General features: G+C 36.0%; 1 protein-coding gene across 13 annotated transcripts in view; it reads left to right on the top strand.

Annotated features, from left to right (window-relative positions):
* Positions 1-15505, top strand: part of CEP63 (centrosomal protein 63) — a 41807-nt gene that overhangs the window by 11193 nt on the left and 15109 nt on the right. For 11 of the 13 annotated variants that reach the window (XM_036332524.1, XM_036332519.1, XM_036332523.1 and 8 more), the window contains 5 exons: positions 6235-6330; positions 7150-7272; positions 9612-9725; positions 14497-14730; positions 14972-15111. In XM_036332524.1, the coding sequence (XP_036188417.1) occupies positions 6235-6330; positions 7150-7272; positions 9612-9725; positions 14497-14730; positions 14972-15111 (707 nt within the window). Of the gene's footprint in view, positions 1-6181; positions 6331-7149; positions 7273-9611; positions 9726-14496; positions 14731-14971; positions 15112-15505 lie in introns of all 13 variants that reach the window. The other 2 variants (XM_036332527.1, XM_036332521.1) reach the window with 2 other exon arrangements.

The raw sequence follows: 15505 nt of genomic DNA, 5'->3' as shown, positions 1-15505 counted from the left end.
CAGAAGGCTTCGGGTTGGATTCCTGGTCAGGGCACATATCTAGGTTGCAGATTTGATCCATACAGGAGGCAACAGATAGATGTTTCTCTCATGTTGATGTTTCTCTCTCCCTCCTTCCCCCACCCCCCTCTCTCTCAAGAAAAAAAAAAATCAATAAGCATATCCTCAGGTGAGAATTAAAAATAAATTGTGTTGGTAATACCATGTTCATATTCTACTTTGAAGAGTAAATGACATAAGAACTAGAAAATAAGGCTGCAAGTTTTTTTCATTCGTATTTGTTTGCCAGCTTAGAAGCAGTTAGTCCTGTGGTATAAACCAGTGCTGCTCAGGTGATGGGCCCATGATGAGATCAAAATCTTGCAGCAGAATGTCAACCAGTGCATTGCGTCCTTCACTTCATAGAAGGTTTTGCTATAGAACAATGTCATTTGCACTAAACTGTGTGTTTGGTGACACAGTTGATTTACATTCTGCCTCAAGCTCCTGGTACCTGCTGGATTGCTATTGTGACTAGCGCCAGCCTGTCTGCAGGTCATATGTGGAGGAGTACTAGTATAAACAGCCATTTTGTAAGTGGATGCTTTATGATTTCTGATTATACTGTTGGGACTGGGTTGGTTTTCATGGACCTTCTGCTGCTGTTGCCTTCTCATGCCCTACAGAGCAGGTAGACTTAATGAAATGAGTAAGGGATTTGGAGTCCTGGCTCTGCCTCTTTTCAGCTGATTGGCCTTGAACAAATAATTTAACTTCTCTGAGCCTATTTCTTCATGTGTAAAATTAGGATGAAAACCCTAAGTCCCAGTGTTGTTGTGAAGATTGAGTTACTGTTTAAGAAAGCACTTTGAAAACTATAAATTGTATCTAGAATCAGTTATTTCAGCTCTTTTGTCACCCATGATGCCGTTTCAAACCTTGGCTCCCATTTCTTTACCTATGCCATCCCTCACTCTCAGCATTTAACCTTTTTTTCCCCCACCTTTTCTTTTAAGAAATTTAAATATTTTGAGTGCCCACTATGAGCCAGACCCTGGTACATAAATAAAATTAAACAATATTTTTTCATTTAATATTTATATTTTCCATGTATAATAAATACAAAAAAAGATTCTACAAGGCTCATAGAGGAAAACAGAAATTATCTGCCCAGCCCCCTGAACCTGGGATTTCTGCTTCTCTGAAGCAATCATTTCAATACCTTTAACTCTTTCTTTTGTATTCTCTTCATGTTTCTAAGTAACATTTTATACTCACATATCCTTGTTTTCAGGCTTAGCTATTTATCTAATGACTTTCTACTATGAAAATTAAGGGTTTTTCTCTCTTCCATGCAATTTCCACTTCCTCATCCTGCCAGGATCATATGTCTTAATTTTTGGTTAAGCTCAGTATTCAGTATTTACGTCATGAAGATGGTAAATATTATTCACAGCTGAGTCAGATAGTATAATGATAATTAAACTACTTCTTATATAATTTTTTGTTTTCTGGGAATTAATAATTGTCTCATTTTCATTTGCTTTTAAAAAATGAACCTATCATTGATTCTTCCCAAATTCTCTGATACAAATGTAAGTCTTAGTGTTTTCAGGCATATCAGGTAAAGTATTTTCTTTCTTTTTGAGCTTGCCATTCTCAAATATGATTAAGTGACTCTCTAGACTAGCAGTATAGCTTCATCTTGGAAACTCTCTTCACTATTATTCTGGAGCTTTTATACATTTATTTCTTCATTTTGGTAGAACATACTTTTATATATCTGAAGATATCTTTATTCTCTTTTCACATCTGATTCAAAGTTTGATTGGCTGTAGAATTCTGCTTGAGAAGTAAATTTCACTCGGGATGTTTTTAGTTAAATGTGAATTTTTCAGACTTGAACATTTGATAATGGCAGACTAGGCAATTTGGGCCAGTTTACCTTCTGAGGACAAGTACGTTAGATTAAAAAAAAAAAAAACTGCTTGAAGCAGAGTGCTCACAAGATAGTGAAGGCCAGGTCTAGGCTGGGCTAGAGGTCCACAGAGGTGAGTTCCAGGGTTTGAGGCAATTATTAGCTGAAACTAGAGAAGGCAGTTGAGAGGATAGAGACTGAATCGGTTTTTTAAATAATTTCAAGGGATTAGGAAAATAAAGGATTTGATGTCTAAGGTGGCTCTGAATCCTTCCTCATTTTCAGTCGGAAACCTGAAAGGAGTAAGGATGGGCCAGATGTAGAACACGTCCTCTTCAAAATGCTGCCAAAATGCAGACATTTAACTCTCTGTCCCAGCATCTTCCCATACACCCAGGTTGCTGGTTCAATTTTGGGTCAGGACACCTACCTGGTTTTGGATTTGGTCCCTGGTTGGAGCATGTATGGAAGGCAACCAGTTGATGTTTATCTTTCCCTCTCCATCTCGCCCTTCTTCTTTCTAAGTGTGTCCTCTGGTGAGGGTTAAAAAAATCTCTGAATTAGTTTAAGCTGATCCTAGAGTGCTACTGTCCCCCCAGGCAGCGCGGAATGCTCGGGCTTCTAGGAACCTGGAAAAAAACAAACTTACATTTTCTCCAAAGGAAAGGAAAATCACCATTCTGGGTCTTGAATTATTTCTTCAAATAAGTTTGCAAATATAATGCTTGATAACCATTGAGATAGTAACCTCAGACATATAAGAAGACAAGACAACAACAATTTTAAAATGGAGGGGCAATAAATTATAGAAATTGACCCAAGACAAATCTAGATATGGGTACTATTATGCTTAGACTTTACAGTAGTTGTATGTACTGTATTCAGAGAGACAGAAGATTAGATCAAGCAATTGAAAGAATTGGAAACTAAAAACAACCACAATGAGTATTGAGAAATAGAATAATTGAAACCAAGGTCTTAATTAGTAAACTGGAAGATGGCTCAAGAGAAAATGTTTAGAATACAGAGTAGACAAAATGATAGCAAATATAGAAGAGAAAGTAAATGAAAGAGGATACAGTGAAAAGGTCTAGTATAACTGCTTTTGGAATCTCTGAAGGAGAAAAAAGAGAGGGAATGGGCAGAAGCAATATTTGAAGATAAATTGGCTGAGGTTTTGCCAAAAGTGAGGAAGAACTTGTATTTAAGAAATACAATAATCTCAAGCAAAATATGTAAGAAATATTTACCTAGATTGAAAACTAAAGACAAAGTAGTAATCTGAAAAACAAAGAAAAAATAAAACCAAAAAGATTATCTACCAAAATAAAAAGACATTATCTACAAACAGTTCCTACAGTTGACTTGTCAGCTAGAAGAGTGAAAGCCAGAAGACAATAGAATGTTATCTACAAAGAAATGACTTGTTTTCCCTGCCAAACCAGAAATCTATACCCAGAATAAAAATGAAAGGAAGATATTTTCAAATCAACAAAAATTGAGAGAACTTGTCACTGTCAGACCTGCACCAAGGAAATACTAAAGAATGTTCTTCAGGCAGAGGGAAAGTGACCCCAGATGGAAGCTTAAGAGATTAAGGAAGAAATGAAAGGAAATAGTAAATATGTGGGTAAAGCTAAGTGAATATTGACTGATATAACAACAATAACCTTTTCAGTTTAACATATGTAGGATTATGATGGCATTTAAAATAGTCAGGTTTGGGATAAATGGAATTAAAGTATTTCTATAGTCCTTGGGTTGCCTGGGAATTGGTAAGTCTACTAATTAACATTAGATTTGTTCATAGACACATGTTTTAATCTTGAGAGAACCATTAAAAATACACATTAACATGTTAACAGTATATATCCTCCAAGCTATAGGAGACAAATGAAATGATAAGACGTTATCAGTTCCAAAGAAGGCAAGAAAGGAGAGAAAAAGGAACATAGAGTTTATTAAGTACAAATAACACTCAAGATACAGATTTAAATCTGAATAGGTCCATTCAATGTAAATGCACTAAATGGCCCAAGAAGAAGATAGAAATTGTCCAACTGGATAAAAATAATTAAACTCCATTATTTGGGGCTTACAAAGGTACAACAAAGTTGAAAGTAAAAGGTAAAATAAAAATATATTTCATGTAAACACTTTGAATAGAAATATTATATAGGTATATTCATATTAGAAAAAGTATACTTGAAGCAGAAGCAATGAACATTACTCAGGTGAAGAGAAATCCTTCATAATTATAAAGCATGAAATTTCAGTACATATAACTGTAGCAGACATTCTTTGTGGCCAGTACCACATCTTTGCCTCCTGATTTCATCTTGGCTATTATGCAGCTCCCGTGCACTGCCAGCATCTCACTGCGCTGTGCTTCTCTCTCTGGAGCCTTGGAAAGCTGCTCAGGTGAACCTTGGAAGTGTGGGGATGTTAACACTCACAGGGCAACTTTTAAGCAGTGGAGGAACTGGAATCTGTGCATAAATTCTCCAGCTTACCATCCTTTAGAATAGAGGGACAATTTTGAAACACGTTCTGTCTGGTTCCCTGGTGAGTTCCCAAGTGTGATTTAGCCGCGGCTGCTGAACTGCAGAAATCCACTCACTAACACACCTCTTTATTCCTTCCCTGGGTCTCTCTCTCCATTTCCTCACTGTGCTACCTGGGATCACTTCCAATTACTTGCCCCGAAGTCCAAGTCTCAGGCTATGTTTTGGGGGAAACTCAAACTAAGACAAAAAACCCCCCCACAAAACCCCGCACTAAATTTGTAAGTATCTAATAAAACAGTCTTAAAAGAAATTTCTTTCACTCTCCTTTATCTGTATGCAAAAAGATGCAGAACTACAAGGAGAAATGGAATAAGTGACAGTTGTAGCTGGGGATTTTAACCTGCTTTTCTTAGTAACTGATGGAACAAGAGACAAACATCAGTAAGGATATAGACTTGACCTAAGTTATACGTACAGAACATTGCACAAGAGGACTGTGGAGTACACGTTCTTTTTTAACACAAACAGAACTCTTTCCAAAATTGACCATTTTCTGGGCCGGAAAGTAAGTCTCAACACACAGAGTATGGCCTCTGAACATAGTGGAAACAAGTTAGAAGAAAATACCTAAAAGTTAAAAATCCTTTGAAATAGGTTTATAAATGTTTTTCTCAGTTTATTTGCTTTTTAACTTTAATGGGGGTTTAAAAAATATAGAAGTTTTGCATGTTTACATAGTCTATTCTTTTTAAATGACTCAGTTTTAAGCTCAGAAAGTTTTGTCCTACCCCAGCAATCCAGTAAATATTCACTTAGATCTTTATTAAAGAGTAGTTTTATCTTTTCTATTTTATTAGCTACATTTAATCATTCTTCCAGTTTGAACTTCAGAACACCTTTTTCAAGTTAAAAAAAATCCTAGAGTTTTTTCATTGGAATTGCATTAACTTTTTGTTCTTATAAGAATTTTTTTCTTTTTTTTATACTGAAGTATAATTGAGCTATAATGTTATATTAGTTTCAAGTGTACAATGTAATGATTCAATATTTGTATAAATTGCAAAACAATCACTGCAATAAGTCTGCTTAATCTCACCATCATACATAGTAACAATTTTTTTTTGTGATGAGAACTTTTAAGATTTTTTTAAAAATTACCATTCTATATCGTATTTGAAATTACTCCTGATCCTCATTCTTCCTCTCCATCCTCACTTAGATGAAATTCTAACTGGAAGAGAGGCCAAGAACCATTGATGGATATTGAGGGGGTGATGGCTGGGCATGAACTAGCTGTGGCGGTTACCAAACCGTTTGAAATGGGTTAGGATAATGTCCTTGCTCTGGTTTGTAGAACTGATTTCTCTGAACTGGGATACATGGTAAAGCAGGTGCAAATCTCCAACTCTCTTTTCTGTCTGACATTACAATTTTGCATTTTGATTTAGAGAACTTATTCTTGATGTCTCAGGTTTTTTGTTTGTTCAATATTCTTAGTTTCCAAGGCTCTTATAACTTTGTATCTCTTAATTTTTTTAATGTATTTTTTTTCTTTTTATGAAAAGGGTTAGGGAGAATAAATCAGACAGTGAGAGCAAGTTTTCATCTAAACCTAGAAATAGAACAGAACAGTTGTTTTCAATTTTTCTTGGCAGTGTTATGGATCATTAAGTAATTAGATACTTGACTTAACTGAGAAGTGGGATAATATCATATACAATTGAGAATTTGTGTTTACAAATAAGTACAAAGGTTATTTTCTATTTTTATGTTTCAGGAATATTGTTTCAATGCTAATAATGAACAATGCTACCACCTGTCTGCTTGTAGGTTGGAATGTTGCGTCAACAGGCAGAAGAACATGAAAAAGTCAAGCAGGAGATGGCCATGGACTATAAGCAGGAGTTAAAGAAACTACAAGAAGAAGTGAGATTTGATTCTGTTAGGAGTTGTATCATTTTGTCTCTTTAACCTTGATAATTTTGTTAACAGGCTAGTTTTACTTTGTAAAGTGGAAAGTATATATTTCATGGGAGGAACAGGGGCGGGAATTGATTTCTCTGTTCTTAAGTCCAGGCAAAGAATCTTGCCTAATTATATGTTTGATACAACCTAGAACAGAGATTTTCTAAAATGTGTTTCTCAGTTGAGTACCTGAAAGAAATAGAGCTATTTTTGTATAATACTGTGACATATTGATACCAAAAACATACTAAATACTATTTTTGAGTTAAATCAGTTACTAGATTTTAAGTAATGGAGGATCTGACACATTCAGAAGCATTTTGGGATAAATAAGAGAAGTAAAAAAATTCTGTTAACTCAATTTTATTCTTCAGATTGGAAAAAATTACTTTTACTTAATTCCAAAATACTTCTCTCCTGCTTACTATCAGTGTCCCACAGGAGAATGGCTCAAGAGCCACAGCCTCACTGCTTTTACTTGGAGGCGGGATGAGTTGTGGGGCTGTTAAGTACAAGGCTTTTGTAATAACAATTAAAGTTTTGTTAAGAAAAATATTTTCCCTTTATTCTGTCTTTGACTCAATGTATTTCTTCTCTAGTGTTTATGTTTTCTATGCAGATTTGAGTTGTTTTGTATTTTAATTTGCAAAGCAAACATGCTCTTAATCTACTTTCAGTAGTACTACTTAGTGCTATTCTTGCTTTCACAATACCAATTTGTTCTACCACCACTGTTTACAAATTCTTAAATTTTAAGTCTAGAAATAACTGTGTCTACAGTTAGGCAGACTGAAGAGAAGTTATGAAAAACTACAGAAAAAGCAAATAAGGGACTTCAGAGGCAACACCAATAATCACAGGGAAGATCAATCTGAAATTGAGAGGTTAACCGGAAAAATAGAGGTACGTTCATGGTAATAATTTCTTCTTAGTGATTGTCAGCCTTCTTGGAGTAAAGTGCTGTTTCTAGTAGCATTGGTTTCTGAAATCAATTTTCTACCATTTCCAGGATTGCTGCCAAGCTATTTCAAGGTCGGGGGTGATCTATACATCCTATCATCATATGGTTCCCTGTGGTTGACGGGGTTACTAGCTACCAGTAATTCTCCACAGGCCAGTACCACCCTTCAAGGGCATTTGGGACTGTATGCAGACATTGTTTTGGTTGCCAAAATGACTGGGAGTGAAACTAATATTAGGGGACAGGGACCAGGGACACTAAACATGCTGGGAGCTGTTCCATAAAGGAAGGATTGCTATACCCAAAATGCTAATACTGGGAAACATTGACCATCAGTTACTAGCAGTCTTTGGGGGGCAGTGTCCTTGTCTTTCTTACTGATGGGAGGAGGGGCTTAGTAAATGTTGAAAGCACATGGCTCTTCTGTACAGAGTATTCTGCGTATCAGATTGTTTACCCTCAGTTCCATTTAGATATAGTAAGCCATTTACCTCCCTCTTTGCCGACCTCATTGTATATTGTATGGAGTCCCTGAAGTCCTCAAGGGACATGGTGAGCTAACATTGCCAAGAGTAGATGAAGGAGCAGCACGGGGCTGACACCCTTTCCCCTGGAATCTGCCACCCCGCTCCTCTGTCTCTGCCATTGGTTCTCTAGTGCACCTAGGAACCACCCAGGGCCCTCTTCAGGCTCCCAGAGATGCTGATGCAGTAGTGTGGCACAGGACCCAGGAATCTGCATATTAACCAGCTCCCCGAGCTGATTCTAATGTGAGAAACATTGAGCAACATCTTTGTATGATTACTTACAATGTTTCTACTCAGAGCAACCTATTAAATGACAATGGCCAATGTCCTAGAATTGCAGTTTCTGTTCAATATTCTACATCTCAATATTTTTGTACATTTGAAGAGCTTATAATCTGAGGACTACAGAGATACTGCTCCCTCTCCGGCCCTCTGCAGTGAAACCTGGGCTCCCCCGCCCCCAAGTTTCTCATTACTACTTCCTGCCCAATCTCTTTTCTTTCTACCTCAAAAACCACATCTTTGATTTTCATGTCATCAGCCTATATCACCGACCAATATACATACAACCACAGTAGTCATACAATGAATGTATTGTCTATTGCTCTCACATTGAGTGGGGCTGGGATTTTTGTTTGTTTTGTTAGCTATTGTATCCCTAACACCTGGAACTATACCTGGCATATATGATTGAATGAATGAATGAATGAGCAATGATCTGACAGTTGGTTAACAATAATTACCCCAAGCTAGCATGAGACTTCTGGAGGACAGTAATAGAAAGACTGAGTTTTTATTCCCTTTGATTTGCCCTGTTTTCATATATATTGGGCTCATTTTCTTGATCATGTAACTCAAAGTTACTATTGATCTATCATTATCTTTAAACTGTTTGCTTTGGGTTATCATATCTGATAAATTTGGTACAGATTTCTCGTTATTCAAGTCTGTGCAGTTGTTCTGTTGAGATAGTAAAAATTTGTATTTGAAAGGATATTGTGTTATCTGGATCTGTTTGGTTCCTGAGTTTTTGATACTGAGAAATAAGAATTGGGCTACCAAAGGACTTACCTAGAAATTTATTTGAATCTGTTCAATTTTGGGTTTGGATATCAAGACTTTGGATAGCACCCTGGCTGGGTAGCTCAGTTGGTTGGAACATCATCCCATACTCCAAAAGGTTGTGGGTTCAATTCTCAGTCAGGACACATACCTAAGTTGTGGTTCCATCCCAGATAGGGGTGAGTATGGGAGGCAGCTGATCAATGTTTCTTTCTCACGTCGATGTTTCTCTCTCTCTCCCTCCCATCCTCTCTTTCTAAAAATCAATAAAAAAATATCCTCAGGTGAGGATTAAAAAAAGAGAATTTGGCTAGCAAGGGATATCTGTAATCATATTTTGAAATTTTAGTTATCTTAGCATCAGTTTTCTGAAAAGTCACTAAAAAATTATAACTGCCTTTAGATGGCAGCAAATCTATGAAAATCTCCATGAACCAGTATTAGCCACTGTGTTTCATTCTCTTCACCATTAGGGTGTTAAATTTAGAAAGACAGATATCCAGACACACAGTATGTAAGGAATTCAGTATTACTCTACAGTCCTATCAGCTAAGTGAGTAATGGGGCTCCTGCTGTGGGGAAAGGTGCATGTGTACCCAGGGATGTGGGGGAAAATTAAAGGAAAAGTGAGTCTGGGAGGTATGACAGCAAGGGGAAGCACTTAGAAGTTAAGTACTTAATTGCCTCTTCAGGAATTTCGTCAAAAATCACTGGACTGGGAGAAGCAACGTTTGATTTATCAGCAACAGATATCGTCTCTGGAGGCTCAAAGGAAAGCTCTGGCTGAACAATCAGAGATCATTCAGGTAGGATGTAGGCATTTTAAAAGAATGCGAGGCAGAGAGGTTTTGATTAAATTAGAACTGGCTTGATGTAATTTGCGTGTGCTTACCCACATCCACTGTGTCCTCATGCCCACTTGCTCTTTTGCCTTCTTCCCTGGCTTCCTTTCCCCCACTCATGCTCTCTCTCTTGCTCTCTTGCTCTCTTACTCTGTCAACTTCTTGCATTCTCAGTCTCGTTCTACTCTCACATTCATATTCATTCTCCTAATCTTGGTCTCTACCCCTCTCCCTCCACTTTTCTCTTTCTGCCCCTGTTCTCTGTCTTTGTGTCTCTGACTTACTTGTTCTGGTTGTTGCTGGCTGTGTCTTGCTCTGACTCTGGTAGCTGGGGTACTTTGGCTGAGGTACCTCAGCTGGAAGCTTCAGCAAGTCTCCCTGTGAATCCAAGTGCTAAGTATTCACACTGCATTGGTGTGCACACTCATAACAAGCAGTATCTTTGTGGCAACAGAAACACTTTTTAGAACACTGGTACAAACTGTTTTTTAATGAAGAGCTAATGGCTTAAGAAAAACCAAAATATAGCCACCAATTTAGGAATATTTCTTTTTGGGACAATTTGTTTGCTTTTTCAATTAAGAACTAAGAAAATAATGGGAAACATTAAAGGAAATGAATATTTGTGACCATCTATTATGTGCTAGACACTATCCAATGCCTCTTCTAGATGCAGTTCTCTAGAATATATAGTTTTATGTTACCTGTTTTATATGATAATCTGTTGAGATTGGTAATTATCTGTTTTATACAAGGAGGGAATAGACTGAATAAGAGAACTGGAAGGAAGCCTTTTTTAAAAAATAAAATATAATCTGCTTATTCTCTGCTTCAAGTCTCAGTAATTTTTTTTAATATATGTATTTTTTTTATTGAGGAAGGGAGAAGGAGGGAGAAACATCGATGTGAGAGAGCATAACATTGATTGCTGCCTCCTGCATGCCTCCTCCTGGGGATATTGCCTGAAACCTGGGCATGTGCCCTTGGCTGGGATGGGATGAGAATCAACTGGCAACCTCCTGGTGCATGGGACAACGTCCAACTGAGCCATACTGACTAGGGCAATATATTGGCCGTTGACTATCCCCCTGAAGTATCAGCCTGCCAATAAACTACCACTGATGGCTCTGCTGTGAGTATCTCCATTGAGAATGGCAGGAGGGACTCACAGCAACCTCAGGAAAGAAATTTATTTTCAAAGCTGCAGTAAGCTACATAACCAGAATGGGCCAATAAAATCCCGGATGTCTAGATCTGAGTTTTTTGACTTGAACTAAAGCGCTAAACAAATACACATAAGATATCGTTTGTTACATTCTAATTGTAGCCTTCAGGTTGGCAAAAAAATTGAGCTTTTAATAGTTGTCAATTATTCATCTATAGAGTGTACTTATTATTGACTGCAGACCCTTTATTTTCAAATTACTATTGTGATTACTCTGCATAATTAAAACTTTGTCAGTAAAAGTGAGATTTTTATGTACCAAAATTCAGATAGGGCTAGAATAATAGGCCTTTTAAAAAAGCCAACATTTGTTTTCTAAGGGTATTTGAATTATTCTTCTTATGCTTTTATTTAAGTTAAAACATGTTACTTATATTTCTCTTTCTCCCTTAGCAAACCAACCAAATGAAATCTTTCTGTGATTCAGTATTAGCAGAGCTGTATGGTCCTCATTTAAGAAAAACAAACTTTTTTTTTTTTTTAAATATATTTTTATTGATTTTTTACAGAGAGGAAGGGAGAGAGATAGAGAGTTAGAAACATCGATGAGAGAGAAACATCGATCAGCTGCCTCCTGCACACCTCCTACTGGGGATGTGCCCACAACCAAGATACATGCCCTTGACCGGAATCGAACCTGGGACCCTTCAGTCCGCAGGCCGACGCTCTATCCACCGAGCCAAACCGGTTTTGGCCAGACATTGTCTTTTTATTTTTTGGCTTTATTATTATTTTTTTATCTTTAATTTCTTTATTGGTTAAGGTATTACAAATGTGTCTTCTTCCCCCATTAGCCCCCATCCTCTCCCCCGCCCCCCACTCATGCTCTCATCCCCCTGTTGTCCGTGTCCATTGGTTTGGCTTATATGCATGCATACAAGTCCTTTGGTTGATCTCTTCCCCTTACTCCCACCCTCCCCTACTCTCCCTCTGGGGAGTGATAGTCTGATCGCTGTTTCTCTGTCTTTGGATCTGTCCCTGTTCATCAGTCTATGTTGTTCTCTATATTCCACAAATGAGTGAGATCATGTGGTATTTATCTTTCTCTGACTGGCTTATTTCACTTAGCATAATGGTCTCCAGTTCCATCCACGCTGCAACAGACATTGTCTTATTTCCCAACAAAAAGAATTTAAAAAATCATGCTTTTAGTATACCAGTATCACATTAGCAGAATAAATAATAACTTCTTATGTAATTTAATATCCGGTGTGTTCAGATTTCCGCAGCTGTCTTTTTACAGTTCTATGCTCAAATTGGAATCCAGTAAAAGTTGACACATTGCATTTTGTTCATTTGTGAGTCGCTTTGAACAATGAGATAGAAAATCTGGGAAATTAGATAATTAGATATCAACATATTTCTCCCCAATTTAAAAAAATTCTTGATGTAAACTTTTTTCTTATGTTTCTTAACATTTAAAAGTGGAGTTCAGAATGCCTTCTCACACTTTGAGTCATATATTTGTTTGAGTTCTTTTCTTTTAGTCAGCTATTAAAATTACATAATACATGTTCATTTTAGAAATACAAGAAAATGTAGATGAAAAGAGAATTAAATAAAGTTAGCTATAATTCCATCCTTTAGAGGTTTACTATGGTTAATATTTTGGAGTTAATTTCTTCCAACCTTTCCTATGCTTATATGCAGTGTACATTGCAATCATACACATTTGGTACAAAAACATGTGTATGTATCACAAGAGAGGAATAGTTGCAAACTTTAAAATTTACCAAGAATGGCAAAATGGTAATTGTTGAAGATAGGTGATGAAATACATAGGAGTTCATCATCTTATTCTCTCTATATTTGTACTTTGAAAATTTTTTATAAAACATAGAGTGCTTACTCTGTGACAGACTCTATGCTAAGCTCTTTATAATACAGTATTTTATTTTCACAAGTTGAAAAGTTTTCTTTTTTAAATATGACATGTCAACAAGTGTGTGGTCTTAATGATTGCATAGAAGTTCAGTCTGCCATTAAATGTACTATAATTTATGTAACCAATCCCTTGTTGCAGAACATTTAGTTTTTTACTTTTCCACTCTTGTAAATAGTGATTGTTGGGAGAACATCCTTATATAAACATTTAGGAGTACATGTTTACTTATTTTCTTAGGAAATGGCCCTAGAAGTGAAATTGCTGCATCAGAGTAGTTGTACATTCTTAAAGATTTTAACATATATTGTCAAAGTGCTCTCCAAAGATGTATTGATACAGACTTTCACCAGCAATATTTAAGAATGTCCATTTTCTCACACTTTTCAATATTAGACACTATTACTTCTTTTAATTTTCCCTACCTTTAGGCTTGTCTTTGCCAGTCTGTTGGGTAAAAAACAATGGTGTCCGATTATTCATTTTAATTTGTATTTCTTTAATTATGCATGAGATTGAACATTTTTTCATCTGCTTATGGCCATTTCCATTCTTTTGTAAATTGTGTCCTTTGCTCATTTTTCTTTTGGGATATTTCTGTTGTCTTAGTCTTTACCTCTTTATATAAACTTTAGAATCAGTTTGTTGATATCCATAAAGTAACTTGATGGGACTTGAATTCACAGTTCACATTGAGAGGAACTGACATCCAGACGATATTGAGTCTTCCTATCCGTGAACATGGCATACCTTCCTATTTATTTATGAAATCACATCATCTTTGATTTCATTCATCAGAGTTTTATAGTTTTTCTCATATAGACCTTGTACATATTTTGTTAGATTTATACTTAGTATTTAATTTTTAGGTGTTCATATAAATGATACTGTGTTTTAAATTCAAATTTCACATGTTCATTGTTGGTATGTAGGAAAGTCATTGACTTTTGTATGTTAACCAGGTGTCTGCAACCTTGCTATAATTGCTTATTAATTTCAGGAGTTCTTTTTATTGATTTCTTTTAGATATTCTACATAGATGATCATATTATCTGTGAACAAAGATAATTGTGCCTTCCTTCCCAATCTGCATACCTTTTATTTTTTATTTTTATTTTTTTTTGCCTTATTGCATTAGCAAGGACATCAGTGTGATGTTGAAAAGGAGTGGTGACAGGAAACAACCTTGCCTTTTTTTTCTTTCTTTGTTTTTTAATTCTCTTTTATTTTTCAATTACAGCTGACATTCATTTTTTTATTAGTTCCAGGTGTATAGTATAGTGGCTAGACATTTATATAATTTATGAAGTAATCCCCCCAATAAGCCTAGTACCCACTGACACTATGCATAGTTATTACAATATTATTGATTTTATTCTCTATGCTGAAGCTATACAGTTTTTATAGTCTTTATCAAGTAGAGAAAGTTTTTTATCATGAGAGGTTTTTTTTGTTTTGTTTTGTTTTGTTTGATGGTGCTTTTCTTATATCATGAATGGGTTATATTTTTGATGAGTTGATGCTTCATGTTTTTATGAAAGTAAAACTCAGTTTCATTTTAGTTTTCCTTATTCATTGATTATTCTTTTATCATTTCACTTTTACCTATTGTTAATCTGTGTTCCTAGGCTCAGCTTGCCAACCGGAAACAGAAATTAGAGTCTGTGGAGCTGTCCCGCCAGTCAGAAATTCAGCACCTGAGCAGTAAGCTCGAGCGGGCCAATGACACCATCTGTGCCAATGAGTTGGAAATAGAGCGCCTCACCATGAGGGTCAATGACTTGGTTGGAACCAATATGACTGTTATACAAGAGCAGCGGCAAAAAGAAGAAAAATTGAGGGAATCTGAAAAATTGTTAGAGGTGTGTTTTAAAATTACTATAATTGGGGAAATGTATGTATGTATGTTTCAAGAGAATAATTAACCTAGAACTATTTCAAAAATCTGGCTTCTTCCTTATTCTGTAGCGGATGGATCAGATATTGGTAGTCTTATTAATATTGTGCCTGTTAAAGAATTTACAGGCTGATTCCCTGGTTTCCTTTTCTCTTGAAATAGAAAAATTGTAATAACATCTGACTTTTTATCTGAGTATTTTGTAGGTTCTGCAGGAAGAAAAGAGACAGTTGAAGGCAACTCTTCATTCTCAAGAAAATGTCATCCATGAGACAAAAATGCAAAAGGAGACTCTACAAGCAAAATTAAGGGCAACCAACATTCAACAGACAGTAGAAGTCATAAAGTATATTTCATCTTAAATATTAATCCAGTTTTAATGTTGCATATTTACTAGTATAAATTTGTGTTTGATTATATTATGGGTTTTCTTAGTTTTAATTTCTGAGTTAAATTTTTATAAAATTTTGTGTGGTTAGTCTTTTCTGCCTTCAATTTGGGTCCATAACCTAAAGACTATGATGCTTAGAAAGTTAGGAACCGCTTGGTCAATCTGTACCCATGACCAAACTCCAAAGATGGAAGGAATTATAGGCCACATCTCTTGGAAGGCCTCCCTTCCTTGGTAGATGAGGTCATAATTATTAGCTGTTTATTATCGATAAGCCAGCTATTGAGATGGCCCTTTAAAAAAATTCTGAAACTGGTTTTATTTCTGAAATGAGTTACTGCTGTGAGTT

Source organism: Myotis myotis, unplaced genomic scaffold (genome assembly GCF_014108235.1).
Source record: "Myotis myotis isolate mMyoMyo1 unplaced genomic scaffold, mMyoMyo1.p scaffold_m19_p_13, whole genome shotgun sequence".
Lineage (NCBI taxonomy): Eukaryota > Metazoa > Chordata > Mammalia > Chiroptera > Vespertilionidae > Myotis > Myotis myotis.
Note: the sequence above shows the minus strand (reverse complement) of the source record. Positions and strands in the feature narration are given on the sequence as shown.